General features: G+C 35.2%; 1 protein-coding gene across 2 annotated transcripts in view; it reads right to left on the bottom strand.

The window, feature by feature from the left end:
* Positions 1–19333, bottom strand: part of LOC141521779 (mitogen-activated protein kinase 6) — a 44458-nt gene that overhangs the window by 11897 nt on the left and 13228 nt on the right. For both annotated transcript variants that reach the window (XR_012478060.1, XM_074234669.1), the window contains exons 2-4: positions 17857–19046; positions 15811–15955; positions 11299–11463 (exon numbers count right to left, since the gene is read on the bottom strand). Coding sequence is in view for 1 of the 2 variants with exons in the window: in XM_074234669.1 (XP_074090770.1) it covers positions 11299–11463; positions 15811–15955; positions 17857–18411 (865 nt within the window). In the remaining variant the exon portion in view is untranslated. The remainder of the gene's footprint in view (positions 1–11298; positions 11464–15810; positions 15956–17856; positions 19047–19333) is intronic.

Raw genomic sequence — 19333 nt, forward strand, 5'->3', positions numbered from 1 at the left:
AGCTACAAAATGTGGCAGTTGGACTAAGAGATCATTAAGTATCTTCTGACAACAAATCAATTCAACATACATCACAAAATTTCTACGCTCTATGTAGCCAGAGCACCATCTCCCAATTACCAATCACTCAAAAAATCTCTACCTGGTTTTTATCCTTTCCAACCCATTAATTTTGTGTAGATAAATATATATATATATATATATATATATATATATTTATATTGGATTTATGCAATTTAAGAAACTATTATCAGCTAGATATAATCAGGAATATTCTAATTTTCCTTGCTAAAGTTAGGAATATAAAGAAATATTTAGTACTGCCCAAATAAGTTTTGAACAGATTCTAACTTGCATTCCTTACAAGATATCAGTGAATCATCAAATGCTTGTAGAGAGACAAGTAAGGAGTGCCCATGACAATTATTACTTCTCAACCTGACAAAAAGCTTTTCAGAGATGATAGACATTCCTTTGAGTCCTAAGGTGTTAGGTCCTTGACTAGAAGTTAAGCTACCATCTGTCTAAGCCTCCCTGCTACTCTGGCAATGAATTTTTGAAGATTTGCATAAATCCTTGGAATAAATATGCCTTAATTTCTGGACTTGTTCAAAGAAGTTTTTAAAAATGAAGACTTGACACTAAATTTTCATTTTGTTCTAAAATAGCAAAAAAACAATAAATGCTTTATTAAAGTAGTGTCTCCCCATTCTGATCTCAGAAAGAATAATTCCATTAGTAAAATGCCATCATGTATGAATATACATGAAAATCAATTTAGAGGATTATGATTTTGTGGACTAACAGTCACTATTTTTTTTTTTAAGATTTTTGCAAGGCATATGGGGTTAAGTGGCTTGCCCAAGGCCACACAGCTAGGTAATTATTAAATGTCTGAGGTTGGATTTGAACTCAGATACTCCTGACTCCAGGGCTGGTGCTCTATCCACTGCACCAACTAGCTGCCCCAACAGTCACTATTTCTCATGAGCAAGAAAAATGTCAAAAAAAAAAATGTTAATCTCAATCTCTTCATCTGCAAAATGGAGGTGATAGAGTTGTGGGGAAAGTATGTTATGAATCCTGCAGTGATACACAAATGCCATTTATTGTCTCCGTTATTTTTCTGAAGTAGTTGGATTTTCTGGATATACCTATATCTTATCGCTTCATTTCCAGTGTTAATGACTCTGAACTTTTTCTAATTTTAGAATTTCTAATGTTAAATAAAAGCATATATCCTTGATTTATAACTTTAAAAAATATTTTTTTGCTCTCATTTGTTTTGACTTCACTTGTTTCTCTATCTAGTCTCTTCTTTTTCAGTTCCAAGAAGTCATCTCTGATAACAAAAACAGAAATGAGGAAAAAAACTAAAACAAATCAATACTACTCTGAAAAATTCTGGTGGGATTATTTGTTTACTAGTTAGATGATCACAGGTAAGTCACTTAACTTTTCTCAGCTTTGGTTTCTCAGTTGTCAAATTGGGGTAATAACAGTACTTACCTCACAGTTATTTTGACAGGATCAAATGTAAAATGTAACATAAAATTTGTAAAATGTTTTCTAAAACTTAAAGTGCTATTTATATGTTAGCTATTTTAATTATATGCAATGGTCCAAACCCACACTTCCCCAAATCTTTGAAAAAGGAGACATAGAGTGTTGCCTTCATCATATTTCTTCTTTGGGACTAGATAATCTAGTTATTATAACTTTGCAACATTCAGCTTGTTTTTTTTGTTGGTGTTAATTCATTTACACTATCATAGCTACTATGTATATTACTTTCCTGGTTCTGTTTACTTCAGTTTGGATCAGTTCAATTAAATCTTTGAATGATTCTCTTTACCTATCATAGATTTTTTTTTTAATGAGCTATACCATTTATTGACTTTTTAAAAATTCATCTTGGTTTCAAAGTCATTATGTCTAATAAGCATAGTAATATTACTTGAGGTACATTCATGTACCACAATTTAGCCAATCTCTGAGATAGCTCTTTGTTTTTTTACTAAAAGATAGTTTAAGGAATAGGAATTAGGAATCAGGAAGATGAGCACAAATCCAGCTTCGGGTTCTCATATGACTGGGTAAGTCACTTAATCGCCATCTGCCTCACATTTCTCATTTAAAAAAAGGAGTAATATTTGCACCTCACCCAAGATTGTTGTGAGGTAACAAAGAGAATATTTGTAAAGTACTTTGCAAACTCTAAAATGCTATACAAATGGTGGCTATTATTTGTTTTAATGAATTTCATATGATAGATGGGGAAAGATCAGGAGACTTTAGAACTGTGCCTGTCTTCTCTCTGCCATCTTGGCCAGAACTCTGTTTTAATGAATTTAATAAATTTTTGAACTCATCCTTGTTATTTAAATTTTCCATTAATTTTTCCTTTGTTATTCATTATTTTAGACTACTTTTGTTTTGTCTCAGTTTTTTTCTGATTTAAATTCTACTTTATGAGATATCAATACTGGCAGCATAGGGCAAAAAGAATACTTTCAAGATAGGGTATTTACCTACTGATCAATCTCATAAGTGTAAGAAACTCAAACCATTTTAAGATTTTCAAAGCACTTCAGAAATACTTTATTTGATCCTCACAACCATCCTGGGAGGTATGTGTCATTATTATCCCCATTTTACAGTTGAGGAAATGAACAAACGTTACCTAAGGGACTTGTACAGAGTCATACAGCTAGTTAAGTGTATGAGGTGGGATTTGAACTCAGGTCTTCTATCTCCAGGCCCAATCTTTCATCTATTAAAACATGTAGCTTGGGGCGGCTAGGTGTCGTAGTGGATAAAGCACCGGCCCTGGAGTCAGGAGTCCCTGGGTTCAAATCCGGTCTCAGACACTTTGCCTAGCTATGTGGCCTTGGGCAAGCCACTTAACCCATTTGCCTTGCAAAAACCAAAAAAAAAAAACAAAAAACAAAAAAAACCCCACACACTTAGCTCCTGAACAAAAGTACTGAATAAAAGTCCTGAGTTAACAATAGAGATCTGTTTTTAGCCTTCTTAAAAAACTAACTTGGAAGAGTTGTCAATAAATGAACAATTTAATGATACTATGTAGAGTTTTTTAGTTGTCTGCTTGTTTTATTACTACACTATATGTGATCATCTTTCCTACGCTTCCTAACTCAAAGGGTACATACAAGCAAACTATTTCTAACAACTTAAAAAGATGAGTCAGAAACTGAGCTTACAAGTATATATTATTAGAGGAATGGAATGGATTACTTACAAAGTATTAAACTAGGAAACAATTTGGATAGTAAATATTTTTATCTATTTTATATACACACAGAATATAGGTATAATAAACATGCAGAAAAAGCCTTTGATAAAATACAACATTCATGCAGATATCATTACTCTCCTTCTCTACTTTTGTTAATTATGACCTAATAGTTTGGTCCAGTCAGAGCTTACAATTCTAAAAACCAACAAATCCAGAGAAGTCATCTTTAACAATGGTGTTAAACTTGAATATAGATGGGGAATGGAGGTGAGGCTCATATTTCATTTATTGTATTTTAAAATATTTTGTTAAATATTTCTCAAATATATTTTAATCTGGTTTCAGGTCACACTTGAGGATATATAATAGTGGTCCACACCTCTGATCTACAGAACTCTCCATGCTTACCACCTTGGATCAATAAGTCTCTTCAAAAATCTCCAAGCAGAAATTTGGGGATGGAGCTAATATAAATGGAGTCAAATAAAATACTAGAAAGGGAGATCAGAAATTGGGGGAAGTTTAGGAACATCACAGTTAACATGGAGGAAATGGGGTTTTCTCCACTACATAAGGAATCCTCACACTTCTTTCTTCCTGTAACTGCATCCCAGAGTTGTTTACATCATTGGAACATCAGTGCCCATTAGGCCTTGAAGAATACAAATCCAAACAAAAGTTTCTAGGGGCCTCAATCTTTGACCCTAAATCTCAGATTAAGAGATGGTCCATCAAATATACCCTCAAATTTCAGGTAATAAACATCGCTTAACATATATGTTTTGGGGACTGTCACTTATACCTTTATGACAAGACACCAATGCCTTACCATAAAAATCAGACATTTAGAAATAACTGTGATAGGTTGGGAAAATGGAAAAGAGATCATTTCTGATCTCCAGTTTCTAATAAATTCCTTTAACCCCCCCCAATCTCCTAATATACTGCTTTTTCTGAACTTTCAGTAATTTTAAATTTCTTTTTTAATTGAATGTATTTTCCTATAAGCATCACACTTTTTTGATTCACCTATGTTAATTATAATAGACTGAGCTAAGTATAGTCAAGTGGATAGAACATTGGTCTTGAAGTCAGGAGAATGGGAGTTCAAATTCAGCTTCCAGTCACTTAACTCTGATTTGCATCAAGGGCCATCACCAGTCAGTTGGATCCTTATCTGTTCACTGGACCCAGATGGCTCTGGAGGAGAAAATGAGACTGGTACCAAACTTATTAGTATAGCAAACCTCTCTCAAGTCCATTTCATGTGCTTCTCATGTGCTTTATCACTTCCCTGATGTCATGATCTTCTTTGAGAATGAAGGACAAACATCATCAATGCACTTAATTTTTGTCATTTTCTTATTGTTCTTGCTATCTAGAGGGAGTAAATCCTCTTTAAACATTTCAATTATTAAAATTATTACAACATAAAGCACTATATCCATCTCCCAACCCTAAATCTCTGCTCACTTTCATTCTTGTCTCCTTGATCTAATCTGGGTCCATTAATATAAAATGATTCTTTTACCTTCAAAGATTTCTCAGCAAAATCAACTGCCCCTTTTTTGCTTTTACAATATGAGGAACTATAAACAACTGGTTTTGAAAGCTCCTTTGTCCAAATACCCTTCTCCCCTCAATGACAAAACCCCCTCACAGAGCTTCACAAATCACCTTTAAAGGTTCTCTGACAACAAGCATTCTGCTTGGGTTTTGCTAATAGGATCATCCTTTTTTTTTAATTTATTTTTTTATTCTCATTTTGTACAAATGTTTTTTTTACATTAATAAAATATTCTTGTTTACAAGTAGACAAAATACCCCTCCCCCCATGAATATAGATAGACTTGCTTGGGCGAAAAAAGTAAAGGGGAGAGAAAAAAAATTAAAATAAAAAAATAATAGTAATAATTGTAGGTATGGCCAGGTGGCGCAGTGGACGGAACACCAGCCCTGGAGCCACGAGCACCCAAGTCCATATCCAGCCTCTTAAACCCAACAATCACCCAGCTATGTGACATGCAAGCCACCCGATCCCCACTGCCCTGCAAAAACCAAAAATTAGGGAAAAAAAAAAAGACTCAAATTAAAATAAAATAGTAATAATAGTAGGGGTGGCTGGGTGGCAGACAGAGCATTGGCCCTTGAGCCAGGAGCACCTGGGTCCAAATCTGGCCCCAGACACCCAAAGATCACCCTGCTATGTGGCCCCAGGCAGGCCATCCAGCCCCACTTGCCCTGCACCCTCCCCCAAATAATAATAACAAAAAATGTGCTTCAGTCTTTGTTCCAACACCAACAACTCTGTCATGGGTGGATCACATTCTTTATGATAAGTCCATCATAAAAGTTACTTCCATATTTTTCCATTGCTGATCGCAACTCCCCCCCTTTCTTATTTCTCCACTACCATGTATTATATTTTCTCTCTCCTTTCACTCTGACTCTGCTGTAGGGTCGCTGAGTGGCGCAGCAGATAGATCCCTGGTCCTGGGGCCAAGAAGCCCTGAGCCCCCATACCACCCCTTAGGCCCAGAATCCACCTGGCCCTATGGTCCTGGGCAGGCCTTCCAATCCCAGCCCCTTGCAAGAAGTAAAACAGAAAATGTGTTATATCTGACCACTCTCCCCCCATGGTCCATCCTCTCCTCCTTTATTCACATCCCCACCCCTTCCCCTGCTCCCCCCTCCTTCTTACTCCAGATGTTTATACCCCATTGAGTATATTTGCTGTTTCCTCTCCTAGCCATCTCTGATGAGAACAAAGGTTCCCTCATTCCCCCTTGCCTCCCCCCTTCCATATCATTGCAATGGCTCATTGTAATAAAAAAAATCTTATTATGTGAAATATCTTGGACTATTCCCCCTTTCCTTTTTCTTTCTCCCATTCCATTCCCTTTTTTTCCTATTGACTCCATTTTTACACCATATTTATCTTCGAATTCAGCTTTCTCCTGTGCTTCAACTATAAAAGCTCCCTCTACCTGCTCTATTAACTGAGAAGGTTCATATGAATATTATAGGATCATCCTTCGAAAAGAATCTTAGCCATCCTCAAATGTTCCTCAAATATGGGCCCTGAAAAAAATACCTGTTTCTACCTGAAGAGATTGAGTGATGAGCACACTTTTGGAAATGACATTTATAGTCCATCCCTGAAAGGGTGATTCAGGGCTTACTGCACTAAATCTCAGCCCTCACTTTGCTGACTAATGAGAACAAGAAGAAACTTTAGAACAGTTAAATAGTAAATGAATAATCTGTAACTTGATTGTGCATGTCCGGATGATCTGCTTAGGCAATGACCATAGCTAATTGCTTTAACTAGACATGCAAACACAGACTCCTTCCTCTGAGACACCCTTGAAATATGTAGCCTATCATAAAACACCCCAAAAAAGAACTAATTCCTGCCAGATACTCTCCATGAGACCATTAATAACTGATTACTCCTTTATGCAGAATGGGGTATATAAAATAATCATTTTTTAATTCAATGCATCTATTTGATCTTAATGAAGGTCCTTCATGTTAACTTTTAAAATGAAAGGTAACAAGTTGTCTCCTTAAAAGGCTTCAAAAAGGGCAATTAGATGATGCAGTGGATAGAGCACTGACCCTTGAGTCAGGAGGACCAGAGTTCAAATATGGCCTCAGACACTTAATAATGGCTTAGTTGTGTGACTTTGGGCAAGTCACTTACCTTTGCCTTAAATAAATAAATAAGCAAACAAACAAACAAATAAATAAAAGGCTTCAAAAGGTCCAAAACTGACTAGTTAAGACAAATGAATGCCGGGGGGGACAGGGAAGGTATTCATTTGTTTCTCTTCTACCTCCAGAAACTCAACACTAAGATCAGATCATTACACTGTGCCAAACTGGACGAGACTTCCCGAACCACGTAGTTTTTGAACCAGTAAACTGGTTTTAAGGATGAATGGATCAAAAACAATGAAACCAAAAAAATGTATCTCCACAATCGGACCTCTACAAGTTATTCTGGTCCAATCAGATGATAACCCTTTCAACATGAATATTACCCCTCGTTTCCCCTGCTACATGTCATCTAGGAAGGAACTCATAATATCTTCATTCCTACTTCCCCTAAAATGTGCAGATGAAGTCATCCAGACATCTAGATCTCAAGACTCCCTCTGAAAATCTGACTCCCAACCATGAGATAGATACTACTGTTTCCAGTCATTATTACAAGGCTTTCTTATATTACATACTATACTTTGAATAAAGACCAAAACTCACATATTATGACCCTCTAATGAATTGAAGCTTAAAAAGAAAATCTATTTTTTGGTATCACAACTTCCCAGGTGATATCCAATCCACAAACTAAGGAAAGCTCTAATAGGAAATCTCTTTTGTCCCAGCAATTTAAATGATTAGGCATGAAAATCTACTATCAAGCACTTAGTATAAGAATGCTAAGATTATAATAAATTATCATTGGACAAAGAAATCAGTTTAAAAATTTTTCCTTTCCTTTTCCTACTGCTTAATTAAAAGATGTAACACTGGTGATATTAAACATTTGTTTTTAAAAATGTTTAAAAGACTAGTAGGTATATGCCCAAACAGAAAAAAAGGTCCCATAATATCTATGATATTGTTTATAGAAGGAGTGCAGAACTTCTGGCCAGAGGTCTGATGTTGCCAAAGCACAGGTAGGACTCAAAATTTAATAAATCTAGTAGCTTTTTAGTGGTGAAATAACCAAATGTTTGATCAAATACAGCTCCAAAATGATGTTATGACTATCCAAATGACCCTTGGCAGAAAAAGGTTCCCCTCACTTGGTTTAAAGAAACAAGTTGATACTCATCAGTTGAGGAATGGGCAATGGAATATTAATTCTCTAAGAAAAAAATATAATTACAGAGAAGCAAAGGAAAATGTATATGAATTGATACAAAAGAAACAATATACACAATGACAATATAAGCAGAAACCAACAAATCTATAATCATAATAACCAATTTGCTCTAGCGAAAAAATGTGCCTTTCTCCTTACTTTCCAGAGATAGTAAGCAATAAGTTACTAGATTTCTCTCGCATCACATCCCAACTTAGATCAATGCATACACTATGGGAATGAAGTAAAATTGCCTTCTGTAGGGGGTAGGGGGAGGGAAGCAAGATGGGAGGGAGGGAATTGTAAAACTCAAAATAAGTAAAACCTTTCTAAAAGAAAGATAACATATCCAGAAATGTTTTTATAACCATCTTTAACATAATACAAAGTCTAGGGTAAATGCACTGGAACTGTTTGCTGGCAAAAATCAAAATGAGAGTACCAAAACAGGTACGTGTGTGTGTGTGTGTGTGTGTGTGTGTGTGTGTGTGTGTGTGTGTATGTGTGTATAAAACCAATAAAGGGTAAAACAATTTTCTATTATTTTAATCTAAATCATACTGAACCATAGATACATGTATTCCTCCTTTGATGTTTATGGATAGGAATGGAGAAAGGGAACTCAGACTTGATATTAACTGTATATTGTTTCTTTGCAATATTTCATTAACATTGAGGGCACTCAAACAATCAACCTCTCTATCTTCAGATAAAGCTAGAGATTTTGAAATTAGAACTGACTAGCAGTATTGTGAGTCATAGCTTAATTACTAGAGATTTCTGATAGGCTGCAGAAGAATCTTATGTTTTGGAGAGAGCCAAGGCTATAAAATTTTAAATCAGTCAAAGCAATCAGTGTCTCTGTCACATCTTCTATGCTAAATTTGACATCTCTCTTTTTCTAGCATTTCTTCCTATTACCCTAGAGGGGAAATCACCTTTTAAAGGCTTTTAAATATCTGTTATTTGTAGTTTCAAAAGACTCCACAAAATGAATATCTAACTTGGTGAGAAAATTTGAAATCTGGAAATATATGCTAACATAAAATCAGTAGCTTCTGTCAGGGTACTTAAAACCTTGGCTTCTTCAATAGGTCCTGATTTCTACAATTCTTGATTTTAAGGTGAATCATATCTCTAATGACAAATATTGTTCCCTTATTCAGTCTTTGATACCGGACAAGTCCCTGAACTGTGTATCTCCATCACCAGCATTTACAAAGCACTTTCTATGTACCAGCTGTGCACCAAGTACTTTACAAATATTGTCATTTGGTCCTCACAACAACTCTGGGAGGTGTTATTATTATCATCACCATTTTACAGCTGAGGAAACTTAAGGCAAACAGATTAAAAGAATTGTTCAAGGTCATACAGATAGTTAAGTTTCTGAGGCCAGATTCTGAATTCAGGTTTTTCTGGCTCCAGACCTAGCACTCTAACTAGTGGGCTACTAAGGTGCTTCAAGAGCCACAAAGTTATCATTTTCATGCCTTGATCTTTCCCCACTGGAGAATTTTTGAACAACTTTGTCTATGTCACTCTTGCAGGAGACTCTAGTGAGGTATCTTGAACCTTCATCATGCTGTGTTTCTACCAATCACTCTTCACTTTGGACCTATTCTTCCTCTTCTGCTGTCCCAAATGGATAAGAGTAACTAAAGATCTTCATTCCCTGAACTAACAAAAAAAAACCCTAAGATTTATTCATTCAGGTAGAATTATGGACTCATAATGGGATTATTCAAGAGCTAAAAATCTATATATGCAAATCCTGCATCAATATTAGCTTCATTATTTTTTGACTGACAAAATCAATACAAATTATACATTAAAAACAAAGATTATCTTAACATACATTATTATCATTTTGCCACAAAATATTTCTTGGAATATATATCATGTAAGCACTAAGGTAGTAAAACTTATTTTTTTTCTGACCTGCATACAATTTATTTTCAGAATTATGTTGAAATGGAGATATTATTTACAACCAGTAAAGACATGCTAGAATCTGAGGACAGACAGGGGAGGGGAGAAGCAGTAGATCTCTCTAACTTTCCAAATTAGCATAAGAAATATCAACTCTAAAAAGGAAAAAAAAATACTCGATGCCATAGTCAGATGGAACCCTAAAATGAAAGGGCCACCCATGATGGATAAAAACAAATTTTTTTAAGAAAATAAGCCCCAAATAACTGTAATTATTAATATTTTCCCTTATAAAAATACTAACTATAATTATCATTGGATGATTACTACTATAAAGTAGTTTATTTTGTTTATGTTGGCAAAATCTAAAAAGATAAGTGATATATATCCTGATATAAAGCTGAAAACCACTTTAGTAGTCAACTAAAGCAGGCAGCTAGTGGTACAGTGGAAAGAGCACTGGCCCAGGAGTCAGGAGCACCTGAGTTCAAATCCGGACTCAAGACACTTAATACTTACTTAGCTGTGTGTCTTTGGGCAAGTTACTTAACTCCATTGCCTTGCAGAAACTGAACAAAAACAACAAGGGAGTCAACTAAAGTTTTTCATCTTCTTGTCTCTCTCTCATCATTCATGCTTAAACATACTATTTTCAGCTATACTCCTTTGTTAAGAATTGGTATCTGACACATGCAACAAGTGATGACTCAACACTTACCCATTCTTCACATGCATTCACATTCACTGGTTCTACCCTCAAACCAGCCCTCCAATCACACCTTCACCATCTCTCCCTGCCTACAAGTCCTACAATCTCACTCCATATTGTTTAGTCTTTTTCTCTCTAATATCTTTTCAGTCATAGTCCTATCTTCAAACTTATTCAGACAAACATGGAGTCAGTCAACCTTTGGTATGATACCCTAGAAACTTGGATACTTAATGACAATAGTCATCTCTTCTCTGTTGTTATCAATGACCCCCAAAGATTAGAGAAGCTAGAAGAGACAGGGTTAGAGCCAGAAAGTGATCTCAGGTAGGAAAAGAAACAAAAGTAATTGAAATATGAAAAACAGATTACTAAATTGGGACCCAGATGCCCTTAGACACTGAAGAAAAGTGTGCTGTGCTTATGCAAAAAACAAAAACCCTTTTTCTTGGTAAAAATTAGACTTTCTTTAGTTTGACAAAGAAATCAGAGAAAAACAGCAAGATTAATCTCAATTCAGATTACCTTCACGACTAATTCCTGGAAGCAGCTGAATTAAGGGTTTGTGTGGCTCAGTCATATCATTTTTTATGTAAACTGGGATTACACTGAGAAGCTCCTGACGATCTTCCTCATGTACAACAGGAATAGATTCTAAAATCAGCTGCATCTGTTCAAGTTCATGTGCACCTGAATAAGAAATATCAAGTAAAACATAAAAACAATGAACCAAGAAGTCCAAAAAATGACTAAAAATTATAATCTCTTCCTTCACATTGTTTTGTATCATATATTTACCTGTATACATATTTAATAGAATAATAGCCCCTTAAAAGCAAAGATTGCCAGTCATAGATTTAAAACTGAAAGAAACCTTAAAAAGATCATCATCTAATCTACTTTCTGCTCCCAACTTGTCCCCCCTTTCCATAAAGAAATGGAGACCTGGAGAGATTAAGGGATTGTATCAATCACTGAATCCCATGCACTAACTTTTTTTTTAGGTTTGTTTTGGGTTTTTTTGCAAGGCAAATGGGTTTAAGTGGCTTGCCCAAGGCCACACAGCTAGGTAATTATTAAGTGTCTGAGGCCGGATTTGAACCCAGGTACTCCTGACTTCAGGGCTGGTGCTCTATTCACTAAGCAACTTAGCCACCCCATTAACTCTTTTTAAAAGAGAACCCATTGGGAGTTAGGAGAAGCACCATCCCTGGAGTCAGAGGGATCTGAATTCAAATGAGGCCTCAGAAACTTAATAATTATCTAGTTGTATGAACTTGGGCAAGTCACTTAACCCCATTGGCTGGCCGAAAAAATAAATAAAAGAAAACCCATTTTCTCATCATTCTGCTTTCTGATATGATTCCTAAGATGGCAATGCAGCAAACATTAGAAAGTGCCTATACATTAAAATGTTGGTTGGAGAACATTAAGACTAAATACAATTTTCAACTTCCAGATATTACTCTTACTAATGTAATGAACAAGGTAAGTCATATATTATTAACAATCTCAGCTTCTACATTTATAATTGAGGGAATTAGAACAGATGATCTTAAGCTTTATAAATAACAAATGTAAAAGAGCCCTGGTAATCTATAAAAACCACAACACAAATGAAAGCTATAATTGACAGACCCCAAATTTTGTTGCTTTCTATTCAAGACCGTCTATCACTCAATATACATTAACTCTGACCACTTTTTAGAATGAATAGTTTATATGCCCAAAGGGCAACAAAAATGTGCATACCCTTTGATCCAGTAATACCACTACTGGGACTGTACCTTGAAGAGATGATGAAAAAGGGTAAAAACATCACTTGTGAGGCAGCTAGGTGGCACAGTGGATAGAGCATCGGGCCGGAGTCAGAAGTACTTGAGTTCAAATCCGGCCTCAGACACTTAATAATTACCTAGCTGTGTGGCCTTGGGCAAGCCACTTAACTCCACTTGCCTTGCAAAGCCTAAAAAAACCAAAGAATACTGGTACAAAAATATGTGGTGGCAAAGAATTGGAAATGACCATAAATGTCCTTCAACTGGGGAATGGCTTAGCAAACTGTGATATATGTATGTCATGGAACACTATTGTTCTATTAGAAACCAGGAGGGATGGGAATTCAGGGAAGCCTGTAGGGATTTGCATGAACTGATGCTGGGTGAGATGAGCAGAACCAGAAAAACACTGTACACCCTAACAGCAACATGGGGGTGATGCTCAACCTTGATGGGACTCATTCATTCCATCAGTGCAACAACCAGGGATGATTTTGGGCTGTCTGCAATGGAGAATACCATCTGTATCCAGATAAAGAACTGTGTGGAGTTTGAACAAAGGACTATTACCTTTTTTTTTTTTTAAGTTTTTTTGCAAGGCAAATGGGGTTAAAGTGGCTTGCCCAAGGCCACACAGCTAGGTAATTATTAAGTGTCTGAGGCCGGATTTGAACTCAGGTCCTCCTGACTCCAGGGCTGGTGCTCTATCCACTGTGCCACCTACCGGCCCCTTTGACTATTACCTTTAATTTAGAAAAAAACCTGTCATCTCATTGTCTGATCTTGCTATCTCTTATACTTTATGTTTCTTCCTTAAGGATATGATTTCTCTCTCATCACATTCAATTTGGATCAATGTAGACCATGGAAACAATGTAAAGACTGACAGACTGCCTTCTGTGGGGGATGGGGGGAGGAAAGTAAGATTAGGGGGAAAAGTGTAAAACTCAAAATAAATAAAAATCTTTATTAAAAAAAAAGAGCCCCCCCCAAATAGAATGAATGGTTTACTGATGCACTTGAGTGGTATCTAATAGCAAAAGAGGGGATCTGAATTTTTCTCAAAAAGTAGATCCTCTGAACTAACTCAAAGGAAAAATTTTGAATGCCTCAGCTTGCTATGGGAAGAGAGAAAAAAAAAGCACCAGTCACGCTTCCCCAGAAATATTTTTCCAAAGCAAACTGGACCATACAAATCATATCAATAAAGTCCTTATAAAATGTGAATAAATTAGATGTTTATTATAGCTAGCATCAGTTTTAGTTCAAATCTTTGATACTTATTTATATTTTTATGTGTCATATAAGGCTTACAATCCATTATATCTATTTTATAGGACTTACAGGAAAATTTTACTGTTTAAAAAAATGGATGTTTATAGCTAGCATCTTTACTTTCTGACAGTGTTGGTCTCAGCATGTTAAAGCTGGAAGGGACCTTAGAATCATCCACTCCAATATATTCATCTTATAGATGGAGAAACTGGAGTTCAGAAAGAAAGGTGAAGTGATTTATCAACAATGAGAGGGCCTGAACTAGAATCCCATAACCAGCCTTCCAATCCAGAATTCTTCCCAGGGTCTCACCACTTCTTATAAATAATATTTTGATTTCAAGTCCTCAGTAACACTCCCCAAACAGAATACTCATTGCTACAGGGAAGGAGGATACACTTTAACTCTCCATTTTGTGATGTGAATGGCAGGAATGGTGGATGAAAAATAGATTTTGCCCAATTATTTGAACTCAGATCCTCCTGACTCCAGGGCTGATGCTCTATCCACTGAGCCACCCAGATGCCCCTTTGCCCATTATTTGTACCATTTCTTGGGAGTACATTTTTTTTTCTAAATTGAAATTTCCTATCATTTTTATATTTTATGGATGACTTTTAACATATTGATCAGGAAAAACATATGGAATCTAAAAATTCCATAAGCAGATATTTGTAATGAATACTAATGCTAAAATTTACTGCACAATAGTATTATGCTTATGCTTTCCTTAACACTCACTCTATCTCAGCAAAAGCTAAACTTTGAAAAATTGATATTTTCCTCACTTAGTAACCTCTCTACAACAGGGTAGTAGAAAATGATAGGAGTTTACCCTAAAAGATCAAATATGTAACAAAAGAATGAAGAACTTAACTCTGTATTTTCTACTTTATCAAATCTAAACTCCTCATTGGTTTCCAATATCCTTCATAATTCTGTCTACCCTATCCCAAATTTTATTTTTCATAAATCTCCAACATGAACTCCAAAGCTCTAGTCTATATGGTTTTTAATTGTTATATAAATGATATATAAAATATACCATGCTCATTCTTGCTTTATTTGATCTACCCATTTTTTTCTACCTTCTACTGAAATCCCAGTCAATCTACAAGCCCAAAGCTCCAGTTTGATCCACTCATAAAGCCTTTCCAGATGGCTCAAGCCCTCACGGATCTCTCCTTTGAACAACTCTATTGCATTTACATTCAGAATAACAACACTGAGCTCTTAATTATACTCTGCCTTGGGAGAATCTGATGTTATCTCTATTACTCTTATTTTCACAAATAAATTATTTGCTGACAGGGATTACACCATCTTCTACTTCTCCAGTTACATAGAATCAGGCATCATAATCGTCCTCCAGGTGAGCTGGACTTAATTAAAATCTTAGAGAGGTCACCATCATTTCTACAAAAAATTCTTACCAAACATAATGTCAGGACATGTAGGTACTCAATAAATACTTGCTTTTTTTTCCTACAATACTAAATTGTAGTAAAGCCTGTGGGAGATTCAAAGAAAAACAGTTGGACTTTCAGCAATTGCAGCAAATAAGTAATGAGCATTAGCAGCAAAGACAAAAAGTAGTAGAAAGCTACACAGCTTGGGTGAAGATGGCACAATAACAACATAGGACCTTACTGACCTTGAAAATGAATTTAAAAAAAAGAAAATTAATTGCACTTTTTGAAACAATCAGAAGACATAACATAAAAAGATACTATAGTTTAAAAAATTTCAATTAAACAAAGAGTTTGCATGAAAGAACAAATATATAAATGCTACCAACTTTCTACAATTGAAAAACTACCAAAAAAAACCCCCCTCAAAACTACTTATCTTTGGATTTTGAAATCTTTACTCCATAGTAAATTACTGGATCTGTAGATCATTTTTCCTCAATAAAGGAAAAATTACTTCAGTATGGCATTAATTTCTTCATTTTATGTACATGTGTATAAAAAGAAATTCAAACCTGCAAAGAGGGTTTTCCCAGTCAGCATTTCAGCAAAGATGCATCCTGCAGCCCACATGTCAATGGCTTTAGTATAGTTATTAGGAGAAAGTAAAAGTCGTGGAGATCTGTACCATTTAGTAACCAATCCTTCAGAAAGATGACCCTAAAAAAAAAAAAAAGAAAACCTTAGTTTCACAATGTTTATTTAAAGAAATGACAGCAAATAAATAAAACTGACATAAAGTATGTACAAATCTAAAAAACTGTGGATGGCTATTACAAGTATTAATTCTCTTAAGGTGATCTCTCTAACTTCATAGAAGAATAAACCTTACTACACTATGCACATAAAAATGGAGATTTTGACACTCATAACTCAGGTGAATCAATTAAGCCAATAATTTGAAAAGCCTTAGAATTATGACTTATGTATTTTTGAAACAAAGGATATAATGTAATCAATAAATATAATTTTTTGACTACTATTTTAATACGGCTCTATTACACATTCAAAAAGTTAAAATGTCCTTCATATGTTTACAGTTAAAACATACAAGTATAATTCATTTAATGCATCAATTATGTTTCCAACATCATTTGCACTGGAATTGAAGCATTTTAAATGCAACAGAAGAACTTGGATTTAAAGGTTCTGTTGTGAATAATTTTAACTTCTGTATAAATCAACATTTCACACCAATTATCTTGCTTATCAAAAATGAGATGGACCTATATATTCAAGAATTACAAAGGAAGAAGATTATTATCAGCTTTCAAATAGGTCATTAATCATCTGATGCCTTCAAGCAAAACCACACTAATGAAATCAAATATAAAAATTAGTAACTTGTTGAAATGGCAATAAACTCTACTATTAAATTTTTTCATCCATTTAAATATAAATGACTCAAATCAAAGACCAAAAAAGTTAAAAATATGTCCAAAAAAAGGTGACAATCAATCTTTTAACAAAGGGGGATGATGAATTTTTTTTATGAACCTACAGTTATGAAAAAACTGGCTTTAAGAATAATACTTCATGGGGGCAAGTATATTTAAGACTAGCAGCTATACACGGCTAATCTGGAAATAAAGTTTTGCATGACTACACATGTACATTCTATAGCAAATTGCTTATCTTCTCAATAAAGGGGGAGAGGGAAAAGAGGAGAATTAGAAATTCAAAGATTTAAAAATGTATGTTGCATTTTTTTTGTTTTTCTGCTTTTTATGGTAAAAATTAATGTTTAAAAATGTTAAAAAAAAAAAAAAAGACTAGCAATGTCATTCTATTTTGGTAAAGGGAGCTCCTTACTAAAAGTTTTCTATAGTAATGAAATCACAAAAGAATAAAAAGAATGTTTTTGTATTACATCTGAAGCCTCTTGGCCTTTTTGTTCTGTTCAACAGAACTAACAAATATAGTTTAGTGTCACTTTAACTTTCTCAATTATCCTAAAACTATCCTCAATAAATGAAAAAATACTTCTGGATAGAATTAAATTTCATATATTTCTCTATGTATATAAAGGGTTTTCCCAGTTAGCATTTTAGCAAAGTCAGCCCAAGTCAATGTAGACAGGGGTATTACACTCAAATGCAAGGGCCTAAATCTTATTTTTACAACCTTCCTCACCACAACAAAATTAATAAAGTAATGGACAGATAGCAGGGAATTCCTCTTTTGTTTAATTTCTTCTTTTCATCTTTTAGTGAAATGAATAAAATGACCAGGATGCTAATACCTAGAAAGGGTAACAAAAGGTCAAGATAAGCTACTTAACAGCATTTGGGATGATATCAAAAGCTGCCCTGAGCGTATAAAACTCACAGTGCAGTTCTCAACAATAGATGGCCTTCGTTTCCACGTTCCTATCCAAAAAATTAAGATGCCTCCTCACTAACATATCCAATGGGTTTGTATCATGAATGAAAAAACCTATGGAAGTTGTTTTAAGCTTAAGAAAGAGTACTGCATAAAGAGTAATGGTTCTCTTCTCCCAGAAGACAGGAGAGAATACTTGGATGGACTACTGAACCAGTGTGAGCTTTTCTTGTACATACCTTATGGGAATAATGGGGATCCATGATCCGGGCAAGACCAAAGTCACCTATCTTCAGCACCAAATCTTCGGTATTAATGAAAAGATTAGCTGGTTTGAGATCTCTGTGCAGTACATTTGCAGAATGAATATACTTGAGCCCACGTAGCAGCTGATACATGAAAAGCCTGGCATGCTCCTCCAATAAAGGGCCCTGCTCTAGCAGATTAGCCAAGTCTGTCTCCATGTACTCCTGAACAATGTAGACACTGTTCAGTTCTGTCAGAGAGCCCACATCATCTGTTAACTGACTTCCACTGGGACCAAGAATTTCAAATACTTTCACAATGTTATCATGGTCGAGTCTTCTAATAATTTTGATTTCGCGTAAAGCATGTTTAACACTCTGGGGATCTGTAAGAACAATTTTCTTGACAGCCACTCTTTTGTCACAGTCATTATCGACAGCAGAAAAAACTAAGCCATTGCCACCACAACCCAGTGGTTTTAAGTCCATATACCGAGAGCCCAGATCAAAACCATGAATGTTCATGAGACTTTCAAACTTTTCTGCCATTTTGAAACACTTAATATTATTTTTTCCTTTCAAACTGATGAACTTGTGTAAACACGGAAGGAAACTGGCATCAAAAAAGAAAGATCTTTCAAAAAGGGAGAAAAATAATTCTGCTTCCACTGCAAGATGGTTTCTTGATACTCATCGCATGTGCCAACCAGGCCTGGTGAGTTCCCTTTAAATTTACAGCTTGTAAGCTCTAACTCATACTGAGAATTAGAAAGATTGCAGTATTCATAGCTCAAGATAGGGGCAGCAACTCTGCAGACATTTAAAGAAAACACTCAAGAAACTCAAACGGAATGAAATGACATACTATGCACTCAGCTTTACTGTGCTAAACGAGTTAACATTTAACAAAAAAGTGAATAAATATGCACACAATAGGCTTCTCTGAACATTCTCCTCACAGTGCAGATACATTCAGTGTTGGACTGGTCCTGAGCAGCATCATTTCTAGGGTGCCAGTAAGCACTATGTTAGTTTTGTTTCTTTTTCTCCTTTGTTTACTGTTTATTTGACTAGGAAGCTCTGGCAGCTGTTGGTTTACAGAAGATGTCTTTTGTTAGTGATCAGGTGGCTCCAGCTCACCACAATCACAATCAAAGCTACCATCCATCTTACTCTGTGACAACCTGGAAAAGAAAAAAAAAGGAAAAAAAAATCAGTAAAATTGTATTGCAGCTATACTGCTTCCCTCTTCTATTCACTGAAAACTCATATCAAAACTGTTAATTTATACACTTAAAACTGAAACAAATTTCCTCAATTAAAGGTTCAGTTTCAAACAATAAAGTGCTCAAAGAAGATTGCCCAACCAACAATGTCACAGCAAAATGTGGTAGGTACATCCTTAAAGCTGTTTCTGACCAGGAGGGATGGGGAATTCAGGGAAGCCTGGAGGGATTTGCATGAAATGATG

Source organism: Macrotis lagotis, chromosome 4 (genome assembly GCF_037893015.1).
Source record: "Macrotis lagotis isolate mMagLag1 chromosome 4, bilby.v1.9.chrom.fasta, whole genome shotgun sequence".
Classification (NCBI taxonomy): Eukaryota; Metazoa; Chordata; class Mammalia; order Peramelemorphia; family Peramelidae; genus Macrotis; species Macrotis lagotis.